General features: G+C 37.7%; 1 protein-coding gene and 1 long non-coding RNA gene across 2 annotated transcripts in view; one reads left to right on the top strand and one right to left on the bottom strand.

Annotated features, from left to right (window-relative positions):
* Sf3b3 (splicing factor 3b subunit 3) overlaps nt 1-25,178 on the bottom strand; it is a 34,806-nt gene that overhangs the window by 3,173 nt on the left and 6,455 nt on the right. Inside the window, exons 3-9 of the mRNA XM_067786518.1 lie at nt 21,081-21,446; nt 20,019-20,493; nt 19,622-19,956; nt 18,604-18,911; nt 13,607-15,581; nt 13,346-13,402; nt 1,317-1,373 (exon numbers count right to left, since the gene is read on the bottom strand). Of these exons, the coding sequence (XP_067642619.1) occupies nt 13,608-15,581; nt 18,604-18,911; nt 19,622-19,956; nt 20,019-20,493; nt 21,081-21,446 (3,458 nt within the window). The 3' untranslated portion in view covers nt 1,317-1,373; nt 13,346-13,402; nt 13,607. The remainder of the gene's footprint in view (nt 1-1,316; nt 1,374-13,345; nt 13,403-13,606; nt 15,582-18,603; nt 18,912-19,621; nt 19,957-20,018; nt 20,494-21,080; nt 21,447-25,178) is intronic.
* LOC137251729 (uncharacterized) lies at nt 17,265-20,481 on the top strand. Its single transcript, XR_010953325.1, has 2 exons — nt 17,265-18,894; nt 19,643-20,481. It is a non-coding gene; the product is annotated as an uncharacterized lncRNA (long non-coding RNA).

The raw sequence follows: 25,178 nt of genomic DNA on the forward strand, positions 1-25,178 counted from the left end.
GAGAAGCTATATATTGCGCTGGCAACCCGAAAGGTTGCGCTACACAGCCCCTTGAATCTGGTATTTAATCGCCTCTAACGACAGGCATACCTACCACGGGTATATTCTGATCCCCTAACCCGCTGGGAAGACATTTTGGTTGGGGGCCGAAGATCTCTGCTCCTATGCCCTCCGGTGTCTTCGAGTCATCGGTGTACCATATTATGTGTTCCTGGTGAAGCGCTTCAATTCTGGAGGTGTTCTATGTACACTTGTTCCCCAGCTCTATTTTGAAGCGTTTCTCAAACTTAATTAGCTTCCTCGTGTCATCACTGGGAAGTTGGATGAGCGGAATCTGCTACTTCAGCTTCTCCATGTTCCGCGACTGTATCACTTTGCCTCTTCCGCATCCCCCTTTAGCTTTGTTTACTAAAGTACTCCTCGCAGACTGCTCAATTATTATGTGTAGTGATAGGATCCCTAAATGATCGAAATTATTCAGAAAAAGCAACGAAAGACCCCGACGGTATCACGAACGGATCCCGAAAACCATCCAGAAATGCTCCCGGAAGGGTCTCCAAATGGTCCCAAAAAATTCCCGAAATGATGACGCGATTCTAGACTGATCCATAGAATCACACAGAATCCTTGAAGGGTACCCAAATGATCCCGAAATAGATTAGATTAGATGGACCCAAGCACCATCCGGGAAAGGTCCGTAAATTATCCGAAATTACCCCGACGTGATCCCGGACGGATCCCGAAAACCATTCAGAAATGATCCCGAATTAGCGCAAAAATGTTCAGAAATACCCTGAGGCAAGGACGGATCCTGAAAATTATCCAGAAATGATGCCTGAAGGATACCGAGAATGTCACAAAGTAACCCCGACGGGATCCCGGAAAACCATCCAGACGGGATAAAAATTATCCTATGTCCGTATCCTGGTTCTAAGCTACCTCTCGCACCAATTTTCAGCCAAATCGGTTCATCCGTAATTGAGTTATAGTGTAACTAACAACACTTTCTTTTATATATATAGATTTTTCACGGGCAATTTCATCGGTGAAAAAATATTCGTTAAATGAAAAAAATTTGACAGTAAATATCACTTTTTTTCAAACTGAATCCCATATCAAATGAAGTGGTGAAGAATGCTTTCACTTCACAACTTCATAGAACGTGGCTCTGAAATTTTTTCACGAGTTTTCAGCTTTCTATATGAAACACCGAGGATAAACGTTTAAATGGCTTGCCTATTATGTCAATAGGCTCTAAAGTAAAAGTGAATTTCAGAACGTGCCTGATCATGTTTAAATAGTATTTCTTAACTTACCTAATAAACGCCAATCAATAAATGCATGAATGATGAAGCTTAAAAATAGTGTCTCAGCTGAAAATAAAAAAAAATACAATGTTATATAAATGAGTGCAATTTTTAAAGGTTGGTAAAGGTTAAATTGTTTACACAGATTTCAGTAAAAATATTTACACTAATCACGGAACTTTCATAGGTGTCCCAAGGGTAAAATTCGAGTCATCACTTAAAATTTTAATCAGACATGCGCTGTATATAAAATTTGTATGACTTTTGCATAGGTTTCTGTTTCGGGTGGAACGTTGGGTAATGATCTCCCGAAATAGTTCCGAGATGATACTGGAAACAATTTCAATTTAACACCGAAGTGGTCATGAAGTTATCCCGAAAATGCTTTCACCTGAACAGATCTAATTAGCCCCAAACTAATTTTAAATACGTACATACATACATACATATCGAAGGTCCCGTCCCGATCATGCCGATATGAACTTAAGACAGACCCAAAATCATTCGATGATGTAACTGAAAACCATTTTCATTCAAACCATAACTATAAAATTGTTTAACTATTTCTAAAAATTAAATGAGTTATGAATCTAACGAGTACAATTTTTTGTGTTTCCATGTCATTAATCCGATCTATCATTTCAAAACTATTGTCATTGTAAAACGTAGTACGGAGGCTCTGTCCACTCTTAATATCCTACCACTGTAGGGTCTATATTTAGTTGGTTACTTTATTTATGTTATTACTTTAACTTGTTTTCTACTTGTAATATTTCAATATTTAAAAATAATTTTGTTACCTTTTTAAAATTAAAAATTTTGAATCAATCAAAAAAATTATATTTTATAATCACCCTTATCGCGAGTTTTGTTTTCACCCGAAAATATTCAGTTTTTGTTCACCCTATCGCAGAGGATGGCGAAAAAATTTTTCGTGTTCGAAAAAGATTTCACCTTATCAGCAACTCTTTGTTCGGGCGAAATGAACAGCGGGGAAGCCCAAATTTGTTCACTTATATTTTACAGGCGAACGAGAGGAAAAGAAAATGCTAAGTAATTTTTTGTTTTAAAATTTGATACTCTTATGATTATATGTACTTTTATTATTAGAAATACATCAATAAATAATGCACAATCGGAAGCTGAGTGGAAAAAAGTGAAATTCCTGTATTCCTAAGTATGTAAATTCTATTTTTTATGACAACGTATCAGTCGGCCAATTTATCCATTGTGGACAAAGCGACGGTTCCAAAATGTTGAACACCTCACTGGAACAAGATTGACTAATACCCATTTCGTCCTTTCCAACGCCTTTTCCCTATGCGAAAAAGCAAAAACATGTACTCAACTTTACAATTGGTGGAACTCCAAATTTTTGCTTCAATGGTGGCAAGGAGTTGGTAAGAATATCTAGCCAATATTAGAATGCCGGCTTGTTTAGCCTGTAATATTGGCGAACGCTAATTGAATAAAAATTAACTTGTTATTCAAAAGTGCTGACAATAGTAATTTTTAGCTTACAGTGAATCAATTAGCTCCAAAGGGTTAGAACTGTCCCTTTATTGTTCCGAATCGCTTTCACATTTATATTCTCCTCGCACTCAATCAATAGCAACCTAATTTCAATACTAAACATTATTTTATAAATTTTTTATTTATATTTTTGTTGTATTTGAAGGAAATATATGCTTGGTTACAAAATTTACACAATTGTAAGTAAATTATTTGTTCGCTGCCAATTCGCAGTCAGCTGTTTCGAAGTAAACTTTGGTTCGCCCGAAATTGCCGATAGGCGGAAAAATTGAATATAGAAATGCAGTCTGAAGATATTCGCATACATTTACTTATTGCCAAATTAAAAACTTTATAAAAAAATCTTATTTAGACTCCAGTCCTATTTGGATGTTAAATATTGATTCAGACGAAATTCACTTAACCCCAGATGAAGTTTACTACGGTGTTAAATTTAAATTGTTTTAAACATTATTAATTATTAAAAACTAAGCTTGATTTTATATTAGGGTAAAAATCACGTTCTCGTAAATTTAATGTTATGAAAATCTGCAAAATTAAACAATATATGTAATTTAAATAGACTGGCCACCGTGGTGTGATGGTAGCGTGCTTCTCCTACCACACCGTATGCCCTGGGCTCACGCCCCGGGCAAAGCAACGTCAAAATTTTAGAAATAAGGTTTTTCAATTAGAAGAAAATTTTTCGAAGCGTGGTCGCCCCTCGGCAGTGTTTGGCAAGCGCTCCGGGTGTATTTCTGCCATAAAAAGCTCTTAGTGAAAACTCATCTGCCTCGCAGATGCCGTCCGGAGTCGGCATAAAACAAGTACGTCCCGTCCCGCCAATTTGTAGGAAAAATTAAAAATGAGCACGACGCAAATTGGAAGAGAAGCTCGGCCTAAAATCTCTTCGGAGGTTATCGCGCCTTACTTTTATTTATTATGATGTTCGGAGTTTTTTCAAAATTTGTCCAAAATCTTGAATCACAAAAGGGAGTGTAGTTAAGTACGAAAATGAAAAAATGTACTTAGGTTTTTTCTCCTTTTTTAGCAGCAGATTTTTATTTTAAAAATGTAATATACAAACCAAAGTTTATTCTACTACTCATTTTATCTATGGGGCTTCAAATGTACTTTATAAAAACATGCTTTTTATTTTTACGAACTTATTCCTCAATGAAAATGAATGAAACACGTATAAATGTAGTCATCAATCATGTTTCTTACTTCTAACTATATGTTATAAATATGTTAAGGAGTAGCAGAACTAAAATAATATTGACAAATCTGATACGTCATACTAATTTTATATAATAAAAATGATTTTATACACTGTATGCATTTTATACCTATGCATTATATGTTAAATTTTCTCTAACTTTTCGTTTTGGTGCTGGATAATTTTTGCTTTCCGTATGAATAACTTTCTTGCCCTACATAAGATAACAATCCCAGGGGCCGTTTTCGCCGCCTTAGGTGAACGCTGATAAGCACTTCATTTGAAAGAAATCGTTCAGTGATTTATCAAATAAAGTGTCACTTTGAAATAACGGACGTTAAAAGTTTCCCTGCTGATCGATCACGAAATCGACATGAATACAAAATTATGTCTTTTATTTAGTTGAACGGCGATAGGAACTGTTTTTTTTTTTTCTAAAATGCAAAAAACTTCATGAACGAAAGTTTTTAATTATTTGTGTGTTGTCTTGACGTTGGCGTTGCTTATGGTTTGAAGCAATTAAAGCGCATGTGTTCAAAATCAGATGTAGACGCAACGCAAGTGCCAAAATGACGTAAGTCACCTTAAGCGTATTTGCTTTAGGTGTTATTTATCAATATTAATTAAAAATGTTGGATCTCGTAAAAAGTTGAACTTAGGCAAGATACACACGAGGCGTACAAAATATGGCATGCAGCTAAGATCTCTCTACGCCTCAATATTTCTTATGCCGTGCCTAATACGTGTCTGTCTATGAAGCTACGCCTCGTGTCCATCTTAGATTATATTTGAAAGAAAAAATTGTTTAGTTTTAAACTTTGTTCATAATATTTATGTACATATCAGTTGCTTACATACTATTTCATTATTAAAAAAAATTTTGTTCTGAAAAATGCAACCATGTCACATGCATTCCCAAACACGGTTGCCACACCACGTTTTCATTTGGGACCAAAATTCATCGAAAAAAGGACCAGACCTCAAAAGAAAGGGACCAAACTTTGTTTTTATTGGTATACAAATTCGGTAAGTTACTACAGTGTCGAATTTGTTGTAAAAAGCAAAATTTGTAGGATGTTTCCATGGTTTCCTATATAAAATTTTAATAAAGGAGACACTTGGCTGTAGTTCAATCTGCACAAACAAAAGTGAAGTATACTTTTAGGTATTACAGTTTCAAATTTCTAGGATAAGACTGTCTTTTACTAATCAAACGTTGTGAATCTAGTTTTGCTTGATTACAATGAAATAAAATGTATAGCGAAGTTAGGTTTTAGTAAGGAACGGTTCAAAAATTTGCGTTGTGACAAACTGAGCAAATCGTAAATGAAACTAAGGAATTATGCTAATGCTATTTTTATAGATGCTTACTTTTTCCCTAACAGTTTAAACTTCATACCAGAGCCTAGATTCAGTAAGTGTGAGTTCTTCAGACTAAAAATGAAGCGTCTTAAAAGTTTCAACTGTGTAATAACTGAATACCGATCAAAATATATAACCACTAAGACAAGGCTTTTTTCTGATAAGTCCGTTATTTCATCCAAAATTAATGACAATGTGTTTGCCCGAATGTTGAACACTTCCCTTTTTAATGCCTCGCCTAAATTATCTCCCAGGTGAAATCTCATTGTTCTGCTACATTTTATTGATAGAGCAATTTTCGTGGTAAGAATTCCATTGAAGCAAATTGAAAATTATGTGTAGGTAATAGATTTGCGGCAAATTTTTTTAGCAGTATTTTGAATTTTTTTTCAGTGTAAAAGAAATAAAAGTACCTAAACCGTGCCGAAATATGTACATATAAGTACTTCGACATTACCAAATACGTTCTGTCTCATTCTCCTTCTCTCTTTTCTCTTCTCTCAAGTTCTTCTCATTCTTCTTCATCCCTTATTGCCTGTCCCAGAGGGTGGTATGTATTTTGTTCCAGTCCCAGTCCCACTCCGAGTCTCAGCCCCAGTCCGTCTCTGGTCTACTTCCCGGAAAAAAGGATCGTAAATACTAATATAGGCAAATTTATATACCAAATTTCAGGCAAATCGAATAGGACGTATGTAAATAGGTAGGCATCTCTTATATATAGATATATATATAGATTTTTGTTTTTCACACTTCACTATAATATTAAAACGAAATGCAGATATTCGTTGCTTTTGAAATTCGGCTTAAAAATTGCACATGGACCAACTAGACTCTCCTGAATTAAAAAAAAAATGTCTTAGTACCTCAAATCGCGGGCCCCCTCTCGCCGGCCCTGGTGATGTGCTATATATATATATATATATAAATATATGTATGTAAAGTTAAATAAGCACGTGCACAAACATATCCATACCAACTGAAAACAGGTGCACCACTGTGTATACGTAACATTTTATTATCACGTATAAACAAATAAAAAATTTGCAATAAAATAATATTGCGATTATAAACTGAGATATAACCTATCCTATCTCTCAAGTTAGATCAAACTACACATGGGGTGCAAAACAAATTTAAATTCGGTTCAGTAGTTTAGGAGTCCATCGCGCCCAAAAATGTTGACACGTGTTTTTTATATATTAAGATAGAATGTTTATTATTCTATATTTATTAATTCAAATAAAACTCAAACTAAAACTAAATTAAAACTAAGAAGAACAATGTTGTATATATAATTATAATTAATAATATAATTATATATGCGTTGAAATTCGAAGTGTTACTAGACGTTGGCTGTAGTTGCTAAAACTCAGCTGTACTATGATGTTGCCTTATATTGCTGCAGGGTTCGATTTGGGTAGTCACTACACCACCCCCTTTCCAGAAAATTCGCCAATGTGCTGGCATCGATTATTGCTGCTAATTCATCTCCTTTGAAATAAGCCGGTTCAAGTTTATCGATGAATACGGTTATCGGCCTCGAACCAATCATTATCATGTATGTCTTGGGGTATGTTATGTTGTCGTCGTTCTCGTAAAAATTATGTTGGTTGTTTGAAAATAATTTCTTGGTTTGTGTTTGCGTATGCGTTATCGATTTTTTGCTTTCAAAGTATAAGTTTGCTTTGTTTTTTTAAATCCACCAACACGTCGTAGTGTCTTAGGAAATTCGCACCTATTATGGGATGCGCAACGTCGGCGATTATGAAACACCACTTAAATGGCCGTCATAGGCCGAGATCTAATGTTATGTCGTTTGCCGAATATATTGATTGTAGTATTGTTTGCAGCAACCAGTTTCATTGCGTTTGGGTGCATACTCTCACCGTGGGTACAACCGAAACTTCGGCGCCCGTGTCGATGAGGAATTTCATTTAAGACGTTCTGTCTCGAATGTATTAATTGTAGTATTGTTTGCAGCAACCAGTTTTATTGCGTTTGGTTGCATACTCTCACCGTGACGTTTGGGTACAACCGAAACTTCAGCGCCCGTGTCGATGAGAGATTTCATTGAAGACGTTCTGTCTCAAATGTAAAGGCGGCTGGAGTTCATATCCTCCTCCGACCAAGAAGTCTAACCTCTTTTGTCTTGAAGGCAATGGAAAAGATAATAGGCCAAGAAATCAGGTCGAACGCCCTCAAGAGCTGGCCCCTACATTATAGCCAGCATGCCTACAGAGCGGGTAGGTCCACGGACACAGCTCTATACCAAATAACATCTGAAATATAGAGGGCGTTCGAAACAGGGGAAACAGTGCTTTGCGCTTTCCTTGATATTGAGGGTGCCTTTGACAACACATCTCACGAAAGCGTGAACATAGCACTACAGAGAAGAGTTCAGGTGCCAATCCAGAGATGGATTGCCAATCTACTCCGCACAAGAATCGCTGAAGCTCAAGTAGGCAGCAGCGCAGTTAAGGTTATTACAACGAGAGAGTGCCCCCAGGGAGGTGTCCTGTCACCCCTTTTGTGGAGCCTAGTAGTGGATGAACTCCTGCAAAAGCAGACAGACAGTGGCATAAGATGCCAAGGATATGCTGACGACATCGTCATAATTGCAAGGGGTAAATTCGAGAGTACGCTCTGTGACATAATACAAAGAGCATTGAACATTACAAGGGAATGGTGCACCAATGTGGGTCTTAACATCAACCCATCTAAGACAACCATAATCCCCTTCACCAGAAGAAGGGTCCTACCAGCCCTGAGAGCAATAACAATAGATGGCGTGGAACTAGAATATGGAACCGCAGTGAAATACTTGGGGATCACTTTTGACACCAAGCTCTTATGGAAACAACACTTCGACTCCATGAAGACTAGGGCCACGAGGTCCATCATGGTATGCAAACGTCTAGTAGGCAAATCATGGGGCTGTATCCCACACGTGCTAAGATGGATGTATACCATGATAGTAAAACCTATGATAACATATGGCTCAATAGCCTGGGCATCGAGAAAAACTCGGGCGACGACGAGGCAAGCACTGTCAAAACTTCAGCGACTGGCATGTGTGTGCATCACGGGAGCTATGCCCACATGCCCCACAACAGCGCTGGAAGCTATCCTCGATCTAACCACGCTGCATGTATCGATAGAGCAGTCAGCCAAGCGAGCCCTCCTTAATATCGTCAAAGAGGGCTCGGGGAAAGGTAAAGTCATATCGTCCCGGAACATGTAGGAATTGAGAGAGAAGATCCCAATCTCTCAACTCCCGAGGGATGATATCCTCAGGCAGATACTATATGAGAAAAGATATAAAGTAGAACTGGGAGACAAGGGTACGTGGGAAGAAAACAGAATTGAGAGCATTCAGGAGCTAAACAGTATAGTATGGTTTACCGATGGCTCGAAGACTGCAGAGGGGATTGGATCTGGAGTCGTTGGACCCAGAGCCAAGATATCAATACCCCTGGGAGCATACCCGAGTATTTTTCAAGCGGAGGTATTCGCCATAAGCCAGTGCGCGGACCTGAACCGTCAGCGAAAATACTCCAATGAGAAAATTGCCATACTCAGTGACAGCCAGGCCACCCTCAAGGCCATCTCGGCATTTGAAATTAAATCAGCACTAGTCCTTGAGTGCGTGGAAAAGCTGAATCAACTAGGAGCACACAATGAACTACTGTTGGCCTGGGTTCCTGGCCACAAGGGAGTCGAGGGAAACGAGCAGGCGGACAGCCTGGCCAGAGAAGCAGCAACGATACGACCTATTGCACAACTCGATACAGGGCATTTATAGGCCTCTCGAAAAATAACCTAAGAATTCTAACAGCTATTCTTACAGGATGCTGTAGCCTGAACAGCCACATGCAAAAGCTGGGTATAATATCGAACAACACATGCCGATTTTGTGATCGATCAGCGGAAACGGCGAACCATATCCTCCTGGAGTGTGATGCAATCTCAAGACGTAGAGCTAAGTTTATGGGCTCACCATGGCCAGAGCATTCTCACATCAAATCCCTCAAGCCAGGTGAACTGCTAGGGTTCATCAGAGATGTCGGCTTGGATGAGGTGTTGTGAAGCAGATGAGGGCACAATAGACCAATGGTCGCAGGGCGATCCTCAATTAATTATCTATCTATCTAGCCGCTTTGTACGGAGGGCCGACTAGTTTTCCGAAAGCTTTGGTGTGAAAGCGCATGGGGGCCGACACTCTGTTTCGTTCTTGCCGAAAATATCATGATACTAACAGATATCGCGGTTTGTATCCCGTGTCCTCACTGCGTCAGCTGGTCGGTCGTGCTTGTTGCCGAGGCGCTCCGATCCGTTGCTGTTTATACGTTATCTCCCGCTTCTCTAAACGATCTAGCCTATCCACCAACTCTGACATGGCTGCTGTTACATCATCACTTGATTTGCAATGGGTGGCGAGGAAATAATGTCGCTGGCGTGTGCCAGTATAGCTGAATCGGTTTCGGCAACGACCGCAAAATATTTGGTTGTACTATTCTGTTGTCGTCGGGGTCACCACTTATATAATGTTATGTTTATTATTCTATATTTATTAATTCAAATAAAACTCAAACTAAAGCTAAACTAAAACTAAGAAGAACAATGTCGTATCTTAAAAGGGAAAGTCCCAAATTATATATGCGTTGAAATTCAAAGTATTACTAGACGTTGGCTGTAGTTGCTAAAACTCAGCTGTTCTATGATGTTGCCACATATTGCTGCAGGGTTCGATTTGGGTAGTCAGGGATTCAAGGGGTTGTGTAGCGCAATATATAGCTTCTCCAACCCAATTGTCAACCTCACCTTCGAGCGGCGTATCCCGTTTCACTAACAGACGAGGCTCTGGCGACCCCAAGCTCCTCATGGAACTTGGAGGTGGGGAGGGAGGGATGGCCTGAAGGTTCAATGTGGCCATATAAATCGTTCCCGAGACGGTCGGGCCAGCACCTTAATGGTGCTGTGTTACCGGAGCGTATCGGATCTGTATCCGACAAAGGACCATCACATCGATAACACTCCCCAAAGCCTTCGGGGAGTAACCTAATCGCTACAACTACAACAACAACAACAACAACAACAACAACAACAACAACAACAACAACAACAACAACAACAACAACATTTGGGTAGTCACTACATATGGTGTATTCCATCCCATTTCGACCAATTTTGAACCCGACCCCTTTAGAATTGGCTGAAAGTTTTTCTTCTTTTTCTAGCTTACGAAAGACGTTTTTCAGTTTTTCAGAATTTTTTCAAATTTTTTCATCCAACTCAAAAAAAGTTATGAATCTTTAAAAAAACACCGTTTTTGTTTTCAAAGTGCTATAACTCTTTCAAAAATTGACCGTTTGGGATCTTTTTTTTTTTTAAATTTGTTTTTAAATGTACTTTTCGGAAAAAATACAAACAAATTTTTAAAGTTTTTTTTTTTTTAATTTTTCAGTTTTTCGAATTCCGCCATTTTTTTTTTCTCATAAAAAACTTCAATCAATTCTGCAATCTTCCCCACTAATCCCGGAGTGGGCCAATTTTTTTTATATATTTTTTTAAATTGAAAAAAAGATTTTCAAAAATAAAAATTTTTTTTATCAATTTTATTTATATAACAAAAAAATGTAAGAAAATGATTTTTAAGATTTCTTTTTTTGGTACACATACGAATGTATGTGTATACCGGCCTAAAGCAGTTGCTGGACAGTGAAAGCGAGTCATTTTAATTGTAGATTACCATAATATATAAAGAAAAGAATACTTAAAAATCATTTTCTTACATTTTTTTGTTATATAAATAAAATTAATAAAAAATAAATTGTTATTTTTGAATTTTTTTTTTTCCATTAAATAAAAAAAATATAAAAAAAATAGGCCCACTCCGGGATTAGTGGGGATGATTGCAGAATTGATTGAAGTTTTTTATGAGAAAAAAAAAATGGCGAAATTCGAAAAATCTCGAAAAACTGAAAAATTTAAAAAAAACTTTAAACATTTTTTTGTATTTTTTACGAAAAGTACATTTAAAAACAAATTAAAAAAAAAAAAAAAGATCCCAAACGGTCAATTTTTGAAAGTTATAGCATTTTGAAAACAAAAACGGTGTTTTTTTTTTAAATTCATAATTTTTTTGAGTTGGATGAAAAAATTCTGAAAAACGTCTTTCGTAAGCTAGAAAAAGAAGAAAAACTTTCAGCCAATTCTAAAGGGTCGGGTTCAAAATTGGTCGAAATGGGATGGAATACCCCATATAAATCAATTAGTAAGGATTATCTCATTTTAAAATTTAAGCTATGTAATCGAGTTTTTTTTTTTTTTTGAAACTGTACGGGTGAATGTGTGACTTTTCAGCGATCAACTGTTAGTTGCGCTACTTGATAAGATTTACAAATGACAAATTAAAATAGTTCTATTCAAACTATATTGGCCGATCTTGCTTCGAATCAAAACAAAATTATTTTTAAATATTGAAATATTACAAGTAGAAAACAAGTTAAATTATTAACATAAATAAAGCAACAGCTAAATATAGACCCTACACAAATTTTCAAAAAGATAAAGCCTTGACTTGCAAACAACTGGATATCAGCGTGTCAATTTTGCACAGTCATTTTGGCATAATTAAATCACAACGCCAAACACCTGTACTCCCACCAGACAAGGCAAGATTTATACTCCAAGCCATTATTTAATTTTTTTTGTTTGCATTTTATCCATGTCATGCACGTTCCGAAAATGGTTTTTATATCATCTTTGCAAACTAAGATTTGCACATTCCGTTCTAGTCGTTCAGTCAGAGTGGTCGCGCGGGTCATCCTCGGCTCAACTGTAATTTGTCGGGCTTTTTTAGTTGAGCCGAAAATTTAATAGGCCTTAAGGTTGGCTTAGTGCTTCCTTCTGGCTTTTCGGCGGAGTTGGGAGATGCAGTGCTTCACTGATCTGGTGTCAGATAGGGGTTGTGCACCCTCAACAGGAATCAGTGAAAGTATAAGTGAAAACATATTGTAAAATTGAAATTGATAACCTGGCGTGGGCCACATAATACCAACTCGATTTACGTATAACTGTCGTAACGGGAAAATGTTGAGCACATGGCAACAGGCCATATACTGGAAATTCTCCGAATTATAACGGAACAAATTACGGATTATAATTTTATGCTGAATAAGCGCTCGTTTTAAAAGCTATGCAATATGTGCATATCTATGAATATTAAATTGCAATTTTGATTGCAAAAATTTTAAAATCACTTTCTGTGAACATTAATTAATAAATTGACAATTTGAATATAACCTGGCGTGGACCATCGAAATACCAATCTCAATTGAAATTGAGAACAATTACAAAAATTGACATTCATTCGCAAGCTGCTACACTGACATTGGAAAAATGGCGTGGTGCCAAGAAAAAACCTAACCTAATATTATATATACATACATAAATTAATGGAGTACCTAGCGTGACGCCATAAAAATTATATATGAACGGGATTTTACCCATAACGGGATACTGGAATAACATGGCAACAAGCCATATATTGAATTTTAATAATTAATAATTTTGTCATGTACACATGACTAAAGTGAATATGAAAAATAATTACAATAATTAAATGGATAATTAACAACTTAAGACAATTTGAATATAACCTGGCGTGGTGCCATGAAAAAATCAGCTTACAAAGCACATAGTTAAATACAAATAGCAGCTACTACACATGGTTCTGGCCAGTTGGTATTACCATTGTGTACTAGTGGAGCCTAAATTACTTACATACTTTGGAAAGTTAATCCAGAAATTAATCATTGTATGCATTGGACAATAACCTCCAAAACTCCATGCAATCAAATTTGCAAAAAAAAAAAAAAACTAAGATTTGTACAGCTAGACATAATTTTATGATTTTGGAAGGTATACAATTGAAATTCCTTACCTTTATCTTAAAAATTATTTTCCTTTTGAAGTCACACGCTACGTATTATTTAAACACCTGTAATCAAATAAGAACAAATACGTTTAGCAGATTAGAAAATAAGCTTTATAAAAATTTCTTTAATTTATATTTAATGTAAATAATCAGCTATAAGTTCGGATTTGCTGTAATCATTCGATTTCAGGTTCTAACATATGTGTCTTTGAACAAAGGTCATCACGTAAATAATCAATTTACACTAAATACAAATTTTCCACCCACCTTAGAATGCATATCGTGTACGTATATCCTCCAATTTTTTACATATTTGATTCGGCGTTCTAAACATGTCGCTTGCAATACTTTTTTGTTTGGCCGGATCAATGGACAAGTATTGTTCACATAAATCACCATCCAATACATTTTTCACTGTATAATATGAACTTCTATAACTCAAATGATCACGACCACATAGTGGCGGATTTTCATTACGCATATGCATTTCCAAATGTTGGAAGAAATCAAAATCTTCACGACTAGTAAATGGCACAAAAGCACCAACAGTGCCACTTAGTGTTGCATAGATCAATGCCTCAGAGCCACCAGGTATTAATGTAGCCTTTTGAAGCGACATTATTACTTCACCTACATGAAATGATGAAATATTTTCAGACTTTTGTGAAGCGCCAGATAACAAGCCACGATCCCAGAGAGATTTAGTACCGGTTGGATCTTCATCGACATCATCCGTCACTGAGTGCGGCAAACGCTGTATACTCATATTACCAAATTTATCAGCAATAGCAATTGTATCATAGTCAAGTAAAGTGGTTGCCGTTACCCAACGTGGATGTGTATCATCAGCGAATATTATTAGTTGATTTTCGGCACGTTTATAGCGTATGAAGAAAACTGATTCTTGAACATCTGATGCATACACACGATGGCCCATTGCTTGTATATTAACTATCTGATATGGAATATGTTTATTTTCACATTTACGCAACATTTTTTTCTTGCCCAAATCATATATGCGCAATATACGTCCACAACCGGCTAATAAACGTCCTTGAAAAGCAGCTAATGCACCTGGTACCTCCTCGATTTCGGTGCGATGCATAAATTCCAAATTTGAACAGGTTGGATCAATTTTATAAACATCAATGCAACCACCATTTGTTATGCGTGGATTTAATTGCAATTCTTTTGCTACACCAACAACCAAGTAATAGCGTCCGTCGGCGGCTATACTAAACTTGAGTACGCACATAGACAAGATAGCTTCATTTTGTACAAGTGGTATTTTGAATAGGGTATGTCCATGTATAGGATCTAAACCACGTATCTGTGATGCCCATAAACCCAAACCAGCTTTGGGCGATGAAAAAGTTTCTTCGGGCAACACTTCATTAATAAATGCGTTCGCCATTTCATTAGCCAATTCACGTTCTTCCTCACCTGCAGCCATACGCATTTCTTCAGCCATTTGTTGTTTACGCGCATTTTTAGTTTCATCAGTATAAGCGTTATGATCAGTTTCAGCAATAATCATACGCCCAGTATCTGGATGTATGGCAAAACAGCGTGGCGTATACTCGAGCGGAAAAGAAACTTGATTAAATACAGCACCTAATTTTTCCAAAGCTAAAATACGTAGTGTGTTTGTTGAGATGGCGACTATACCCTCGCTACATTGCTCACTAGAAAAACCTGAAGCATATTCAAGTGTTTCATAGGATAGTGGTGTTAAGTGAAAACGATTTTGATGATAATATGACAGCCAAGTACGACTAGACATTGCAAGTACAGCTTCAGAGCCTTGCATGCGTATCCGAAATAGTTTAACAGGACGTGAACCAAGATAACGTGTACGTGTATCAGCTAAATCGCCAGATACTGGATCGAGTACAGTACGCAGAAGTACACCATTACTTAAACCAATATTAAGATAAATAGTGCCTTTTGTGGAAGTTGTATTTGGTCGTTCTCCTGGCTCATCACCAGCACCAGTTGTTGTACTCTCTGTATGCCCCATTTCCACAATACACAGCGACTCAGCTGGTGATGGCAAAGCTTGCATGGAACACGGCGATAGGCAATCATTTGGATCTAAAGATATAATACGTACAGTATTATCAGCCAAACCCACAGCTAAAAACCATGAACGTTGTTCTCCTTCCGGTACTTGCCCCAAAGCCATGCACATTACTTCATTAGGCATTTCTGAACGCTCTGTATATTCGTTGAGTTCGCCAGTCTGCAAAGAAATTTTGATTCTACATTAGTTAATTCGTTAAATAGTTATACAATAAATTTTTATTTTAGAACATATTCAGCACTGCAGGACACAAAGTGCGTCAACAAGATTGTTCTTTTTGTGTATTTGTCATCATAAAAACATGCTTGAAATAATAAAAATAAAAGATTTCTCTATTCGTTGGGAAAATTCAGTAGTAAAAGCTTCCTGACTTTTTACTTTTGAGGTCTTATTACGTAACGCGATTCGAAAGATATATCGGATTTGAAAAAAAATTATGTAATGTAATTTGACAGCTTTCGAATCGAGTAACAGAATAAGGCTCCTGTTATTCTTTATTTATTTATTACAGTCTATGGTGTTTCAGGCCTTACAGACTATATAGCAGATTTTAGCTTTACTTAATGATAGACTAAAACAATTACAAACTACTTGTATTGTAACGAATGGCAATAAATTTACAGATTACAGAGAACAAATATCACTGAGTGGGTTTTGGCAAAGACAAATCGATTGCTGAAGAATTTGAGATTAGATTAAAATCGGTCATGGCTCTAAACAAGGGTGCCTTTGAGGCATAGAGGGTCCTGGCATTGTCCGTATAAAAAGTAACTCTGTTACGAAGCGGCCTACTGTGGATACGAAAACGGATACTCGCGAGGAGGCAAGGTGCATCAACTGCTCCGCGAATAATGTCATAAACAAAAGAGAGAGAGATAACGGTTATTCTACATTGAAAAAGACTGTAGGCTTATAAGTGAACACCTGTCTTCATACGAGGGAATCGGATCAGAGAAATTCAACGATCGCAATGCGAAACGAACACATGTTTTTTGTACCCGTTCGAGCCTCCTAATATGGCCTCCAAATAAAGCAAGCATATTCGAGCTTAGAGCGAAAAAGCGCAGTGAACAATAATTTTAAAGTATAGGGATCGCTAAAGTCAGAGCTAAAGCCAGCACTGAATATGACCTAGCAATGGTAGCATTCAAGTGAGTAGTGAAAGAAAATTTCGAATTGAATATTACCCCCAAGCCTTTTATCCCTTTACGGGTGAGAGGCGTGTGCCGCCAATAAAAATAAGAGGTGGGGAGATTATCGCGAGCTTTGGAGAAGGTAACATGAAAGCATTAACCAACATTTAGCGGCAGATTATTGGTATTACACCACACGCTTCTATGAACGGCTTATCGTCTTAACCCTAAGAAGTCGAAATGCATAGTCATTCATAGGTCACTAGATAAAAGTGGAATGGAAAATTTAATTTTAGACAACACTATTATAGAATACGTTGACACGGCAAAAAATCTAGGTGTAGTTTTTAACAAAACCTTGACATGGAAAGATCACATCTTCCGCACAGTGGGAAAAGTGTATGGGATGCTTGGTACACTCTGGCTTACACAATATTTTACTCCGTTACATATTCGGCTACTAATAGCAAAAGCGTACTTAATACCTACGCTCCTTTATGGTTGTGAGGTTTACTCTAATTGTGACTATGTATGTAATAGGAAACTTAATGTAGTTTATAACAACATTGCTAGATACGTCTATGGGTTGAAAAGACTTGACCACGTCTCTCATCATGCTTAAAGGTTGCTAAACATTTCTTTCGATAACCTTATTAAACTTTTTAAAACGCTCACTACGCTACATAAATTAATATATATGAAGGAACCTGACTATCTGTATCGGAGGCTAAATTTTCTCCAGTCGTCTAGATCTGTTCTCCTTACCCACTTCAGACATCGTATGCTAATATCTGATCGCCAGTTCTTCATTACTTCCATACGTCTTTGGAACTCGCTCCCTTCTAGACTTAGGCTTATAAGCAATGCTCTGCTCTTCAATAAAGAATTAACAAGTTTCTATAATAACATAGACAATTAAAATACTGATTTCTTCTAAGCAAATGTACTCTATCATTCGTTTATTTATTTACTATTTATTAAATATATTATTTATTGTAACCTTTTCTTAGCCATAGTCATTAGCTTTAAGTTTCAAGTTTAAATTGCTCCTATATTATGCCTTTTACCGACTAGCACTATAAAATAATTTTTGCCAAATTGTTGTGCTGGGATGAATTGCCTAATAAATACAAATACAAATACAGGGACAGATTGAATCCTTTCCGCGTCAGAGGCATTCGAAATGGTTCCAAAAACCTTTAAATCATCAGCGTACAAAAGAAAGTTAAGGATTACTGAAAGCAGGCTGAAATATCATTTATAAAGATTACAAAAAGCAGCGGCCCCAAAATGCTACCTTGCGGCACGCCGGAGGTGGGAATATAAAAGTTAGAGAGAGTATTGTCAATTACAACATCTCAACTCCGCTGTCGAAGATATGATCTTATCCAAGAAAGAAATTTTGAGTTGAATCCCAAAGAAATCAATTTAGAAATTAGGATTGAGTGGCTAACTTTATCAAAAGCTTTTGAGAAATTAGTGTATATAGTATCAAGTTGTAAACGATTATTAAACGCGGATAGGCTCAGCGAAAATTGCTAAATTTGTCACAGTGGATCTACCGGACATGAAACCATGCTGATTGTTACTGATTAGACGTTTTACCGCAAAATACATTTTTTGTTTCACAATATACTCAAAAAGTTTAGAAATAGTCCACAACTTTGCTATGGGTCTATAATTGGCAACGTTATTTTTATTACCGCTCTTGAAAACTGAGCTAATGAAAGTTATCTTCCATGCATCGATAAATTCGCCACACTCGAGAGATTAGTTAAACACAACAAGTTGTAGCGGAAAAAATCTGCAAAAAGATTAGCCGCTTCAGCAGGTGAAGAGGCATGCTCCGAATTATAGAATACTGATCCCGGAATACTAGAGCATAGCATTTTGGAATTTTCAGAATAGTGAAGGAATTTATTCTTAGAAGAAAATAAAAAATATAATGTTTCCTGTAATTACAACGGGCATGTTCACGGACGTGGTTTGGTCTATAACTTTTAAAGTTTTAAGGATAAGCTAAACAAGCAAAACAAAACGGCACTTACAGCATCCATTTCGAAGTAAACCAATTCCCGACCCGAAAGTGTGATAACAACTTGACGTTGATTTACAGCACATTTTGTAATTGATTTTTTGCCAGGTGCTTTCCATTCATTTACACGTTTATCGGAACGAATATGGCGTATACCATCAGGGTATACTTGAACCAATGCATCGTCGCCCAGAGAAGAACAGCTCAATGTAGGTGTGGTGCCTAAAAAGCCACTATCCGTAACTTCTTCAACAGTTTCGCCAATACTCAAAACAAGTGTAGCATTCACGAAAGACACAATAATGTAAGCGTCAAACTCATCTGGAAGTAAGAAAGAGGTTTTGCAAAAATTTTAGTTTTTATTTAATTTGAAGCATGTAAAAAGTTTTTGAACCAAATTTGGCAACGAATAGTCAGATATCCTTAAAATTTTAATCAAAGAAAATCAGTTGAAACACGGAATAGTAACATCATGTATTTATTGCCAACAATTTAACTGAACGCTATCCTTAGTATCTGTATCATCTGTTTTATCAGCTTAAACTTTACACTGATTAAATTAAGCAGTGATTTTGCGAAATGTTGCCTTACCTATATTTGTGTTGCTATTCAAAATAAATCATAATTATATATACGCTCAGTTTTTATAGCTGAACATATAAATAAAATGATGCAAATTTCATGCACAAAAGTAACTCGTCAAGTCACGCCAACCCCGGCGCAACAGCATACAGGAGTTAAACGCCTGAAATAGAAAAGAACTGGTGTTTGATTTTTATGTTCTATTAGTTAGTGTCATTGCAAACTTTATGTACTATGCAGCAATGTTGGCATGTATGTATGAATGAGTGTAGGGAAAATATTTTGTATACATAAGCATCAACATCACCAGTTTTACATTTAAAAAAATTTCATACAAATATAGGTAAAATACAAGCAATCCGCACAATATAAACGTATTTAACTTGCATTTTTAAAATCTTTGCATAACTACTATAAAAAAAGTTTTATTTTAAATATATGTAACTAACCGTCAATGCGTTTCTTCACAGTCCATACAGCATTGGGATTGCCTGGTAGTTCAGATACAGCCATTTCGCTAACTTCCAAACCATGACGTAATACGCGCAATGTAGAGCGTGGTCCGCGCCCGCATAGCACATACAGTTGTGGTGTGTCCTCGTTAGCTAAATCAGCTACTTGTGAAGAAATTATTGGGGCAAAAGAAGGCATTTCATCTACCATGACAAGATTTTTCAGTGGCCGTGGTGCGAAAAAGAAAGTTTCGCCCTCTTCTAGCGGCATGGCAGAGCTGAATTCGGGTTCATCATCATCATCACCCAGATGTGCAATCTGATAAAGATAGCTGTAAATAAATAAGTAATGTTTAAGAAACATTTTCGTAGTTCAATTATTGTTACAACTTACTGGTTGCCAAATTCACATGCTACAAAAAGAAAACCCGTTTTCAATACACACATCGCTATGGCAGGTGGCACAGTGTCAAAATATTTTAGCTTGATCTCAGACACTACATCATCATCAGTTTCAAGTGTGACCTTAAATATATCACCCTGTTCCGTTTGTACCAAAAAGAAATACATGCTCTTGGTGCGATGTGTTGCTGAGCATATAAAGATCATGCCACGATCAGGATCATCTAAATCATTACGCCGACGTGGTATAGGACAACGTATATCGTGCTGATCACCCAAATTTTTATATGTTAAATAATTTTCTGAACAAATCAATACACCAGATGGACCATCATTTCCACCGGGTACGGAAATTAAAAAGTTCGCATGCTCTTCCAGGGGTTCAGAGTATTTGCGTACCACATGATTGAGACCAAGATCCAATTCATAGAATGTCAGTGTTTGCTGTGTACGTTGAGCAGCATCGCCTGAAAGTAAAGTGTATTTAAAGAATTTGCAGAAAATATACTTAAAGCAAGTGCGACTTATATTTTAACACAAAATAAACTAAATGTCAGCTACATATCAGTGAAGTATTTGCAAAAGATTTTCATACAAATACCAATGGTTCAGGAGCTGTTTTCTATTGCACTTTGCCAAGCCAAATGAAATGTATTTATTGCTCGCATCTGGCATGTCTATTAAAAGTGCATAAATAGTTCTATATCAAAACATAAACGTTAAAGTTTTATGATGTATATTGGAACGATTTGTCAAATTTGGTTTTAAGACAAACCGGTTTCGGCGTTGTGCCATCATCAGTGTCAATTTTCGTTCTCGGGGATGACGGAAAAACGTTCCAATATACATAATTTATCCACCCTGTCGGAATATCAACAAAACAAAATAAGTCAGTTAAAGTTTTATTTATTTATTGTTGGCCACATATCAATGAACGCTAGAAATCCTATTATTATTAAAATGTATTTATAATTTGTAATAATCTAAGTTTTAGGCTTAAAACGCCGTAATAATAAATAAATAATAATAATAATATGAAAAATGCAATACATACCAGTAGGATCATTGTCGGCATCTTCGTAATCGATTTCCAAGCATGCAAATAATGGATTATCAAATCCAACGTCAACGCCTACCATATGATATGTTAACGTACTCGATTTATGTGCTTCTAATGGCGATGAAATCGTAAGACGCGCTTGTGAGTCCCGATTGAGTATGTATGCCAATTTTTGTTTTTCAACTGCACCAATCATAACCGCACGTCCTTTTGGATCTATAGCAAAATATTGCCCGGGCACAATACGTCTACAACCAGATTTACCAAATGTTTCCTGATGCACTTTATCTAAACAATTCTTGGTTGGATTGTACTCAAGTATAACTATTCGGCCAGAGTCAGAACCCACGACAATGTAATCTGAACAAATAGAAGAAAAATATACAATTTTATGTGTTTTGTGCAAATAAAATATTTGGCTTGCCATTTTATAAATCTTATTTAGGATTTTGTTCTCAAACTGCTTTACTCAAAGGAGTTCCCTAAGTTTCTTTAGAGGACTGATGAACCTAATAACTATTTTAAGAGTCCGCTACTAGCTTAACCTTAGAGCCGTGAGTTGGGCACTCAGCGCCCATATTAAGTTTTGATGTTGAATTACTGGGGCCCGGGAAGTCCAATTAAATTTTTGTTTGGCAGACTGATAAATTGTAGATTTGTTTGAGGTTTTAAAATTTCAGGTGTATAGCTGTAAAAATAAAAAAGTAACGGCATTTCATATGGTTGGTTCTCTGTACGTGAATTGGGGCAGTCAGTGCCCATAATATTTCTTCATATATTTTGTATGGAAACATATAAATTTCTAACGGATTTTGTAGGATATTCTGCATTTTTATCAGTTCTGCCTAAAAGTTTCAAGTGAGCAGTTTCATTTCATATTTTATACAAATTTTGCTTGAAATGAGTGAACAATTAGCAGTTTACTTGGCAAACCAACGCCGTGAATTGACTGGAGAAGGAGTCTTGCCGCCAGCGGGTTAGGGGGTCAGAATATACCCGCGGTAGGTATGCACGTCGTAATAGGCGACTAAAATACCACACGGGCTGTCTTCTTATGTCCCCAGCACACCATCTGCATAATGAGGCGAGAATACTCCCCATCAGGGAGAGAAATGAGATGCGGACCAAACAGTTCCTGTTGAATACCCAGAAACCTGAGCATCCCAACAGACAATTGATTGATGAACCAGCACCGCTTAGGGGCTTAAGGAGTCATCTCCGTAAGCATTTTGAGGAAATACGGCACCTGAGAACTCAGCCGTATGAAGCGAAAAAACACAAGCAGGTCCTTGGTGAACTCCACAAATAGGCGTCGGACCTTTATGCCGGGAATTTCCCGGTGAATCCAGTACTCAAAGAAAAGTATCCAAAACTCGCGGAAGAGGAACGCATACTCCCAGGGAAACGCGTGTCACTCTTGCTCAACTTCGTTCTGGATATTGTAACAGGTTAATCTCTTACCTATCCAGAATCAACCCCGACCTACAAAATGTATGCCCCGCTTGCAATGTGTCCCCACATGACACCAACCATCTCTTTAACTGTAATGTGGAACCAACGCCTCTAACACCCCTTTCCTTATGGTCCACCCCTGTTGAAACAGCAAGTTTCCTTGGACTCCCGTTAGAGGACATTGATGACAATTTGTGATCGGTCGCGGCTGTTAGGTGGGGCGAAGCATTGCTACAACAACACCAACACCAACAACACCAACACCAACAACAACAACACCAACAACAACACCAACAACAACACTAACAACAACACTAACAACAACACTAACAACAACACCAACACCAACACCAACACCAACACCAACACCAACACCAACACCAACAACAACAACAACAACAACAACAACAACAACAACAACAACAACAACAACACCACCACCACCACCACCACCACCACCACCACCACCACCACCATCGTCCCGATCAGACAAATCTCTCGATCTAAACGCCGCTAGCATCTCCAAATGAACCACCTTTCTATTTCGTGGTTTCCCAATGGTTTGTATGCGGTAGATGGAATTACTGATCTTCTTCACAACCTTGTACGGGCCTTCCCAAATGCACCGAATTTTGGCTGGAACACCTTTCCGCCGGTGAGGGTTGTTTAACAGTACCAAATCTCCCTCCAAGAACCCTTCCGAATTATTGTTCTCATTGTACCTGCGTTTGATCTTACTACTCATTATCCTTAGTCGTTTCCTCACACTCTGTTGTTTGACCAATGAACTACTTCGCAGAGCTTGCGCTTGACGGATTGGCTTGACAATATCGTTCCGCCGTTTCCCAACAGAAGTGCGCGATGGCTTGAAACCACCCTTGCATGCTTCCTGCAAAATTCTTGCAGTTGTTTTAGTGCGTCCATTAGGGTTTGTCAATGCCGGTGTTTTTGTCGCAGGTACTTTTGATTTCGCTTTGTTTGGCCCATTCGTTTCATCAACCTTTACCTTTGACTTTCGTGGCCTTTGTCGACTTTTCTCCACCAGTACTCGATTACTGCTGAAACCTTTTTCCAGACTGAAGTTAATTGGCACATCCTGGTTCTTATAAAGCACCACCCTTTTCTGCATATCGATCTTGATGTCATGGTCAACCAAGAAGTCCACTCCCAATATGACTTCATGAACGATATCCGCCACAACGAATTTGTGTAAAACCATGACCTTCCCAATCAGTACTTCACATATCACTTCTCCCTGGACTTGGTTATACTCGCCTGTGACCGTACGCAACCTTGCTCCAGGTAACGGTTTAACTCTCCTGTTGACTAATTCAGATCGAATCAAGGAATGAGATGCGCCCGTATCTACAGTCAGTACACGCTCCTTGCCATCGACATTGCCTCTGACGGTAAGACTGCTCGATTTTCTACCAATTTGCAACACAGATATCACAGGACATTCAACAGCCGGGGCAAGTTTTCGTTCTTTACTTTCGACACGCTCTTGCTCATTTCCGCCAGCTTTGCGTTTACGGCCACCCACATTGTTGGAACTATTAGGACCAAGATCGCAATGACGTGCAATGTGACCTGGGTTGCCGCACTTGAAACATTTAATAACTGCGGCATTCTTCTGTTGAGATCCCTTTAGTGCTTCCAAAATTGTGTCTACCCACTCTGGCCTTTCTACTTCCACACGGCGTGCTTTGAAGACTGGCTTACACAAAAGCGACGCTGTTTCCTGAATCAGAGCATGCGATACCGTTTCTGCGAATGTGGGTTTTGGGTTTGCATATGTCGCTCGTTTCGTTTCTACGTCCCGTATGCCGTTTATAAAACTCTGGATTTTTACCCTCTCGGTGTATTCCACAGGTGCGTCCGCATTTGCGAGATGAGCCAACCTTTCAACATCCGAGGCAAACTCCTGCAAAGTCTCATCCGTCCTTTGGTGACGGTTTTGCAACTCAATTTGGAATATCTGTTTCCTATGCTCGCTTCCATAACGTCGTTCTACAGCAGCCATCAATGTTTCATAACTGTTCCGTTCGTACTCTGGAATCGTCTGTAAGATTTCCGCTGCAGGCCCTTTCAATGCCACGAACAGTGCAGCAACTTTATCTTCATCATTCCAGTTGTTCGCTGTCGACGTCTTCTCAAATTGGAGCTTAAATACCTGGAATGGAACAGAACCATCAAACGTTGGGGATTTTACCTTCGGATTACTCGCTGAAACTGCTGGACGATTTAATTGTAACTGCTCCATACGACCCTTCAAATCATCGACTTCTGCCTGAAATTGAGCGATTTTTGCATCCTGCGCTTCCAGCTTTGATGTTACCCTTGCTTCCTGTGCTTCTAACTGTGAAGACATTTGTGCCACCTGTAATGATAAGCGCTCCTCTTGTTCTTCCATCTTTGATGTTATGCGTGTCTCCTGCGATTCCAGTTGGGATGCCATATATGTGTTCTGTTCTACCAATTGCATTTCCATCTTGGATGTAATCTGTGTCGACATTTCTGACATTCGCGTTTCTTGTGCTTCAATCTTCGATGTTATTCGTGTCTCTTGGGATTCCATCTGTGATGACATATACGTTTTCTGTTCTTCTAGTTGAGATGACATATACGTTTTCTGTTCTT

This window comes from Eurosta solidaginis, chromosome 5 (genome assembly GCF_040869045.1).
Source record: "Eurosta solidaginis isolate ZX-2024a chromosome 5, ASM4086904v1, whole genome shotgun sequence".
Lineage (NCBI taxonomy): Eukaryota > Metazoa > Arthropoda > Insecta > Diptera > Tephritidae > Eurosta > Eurosta solidaginis.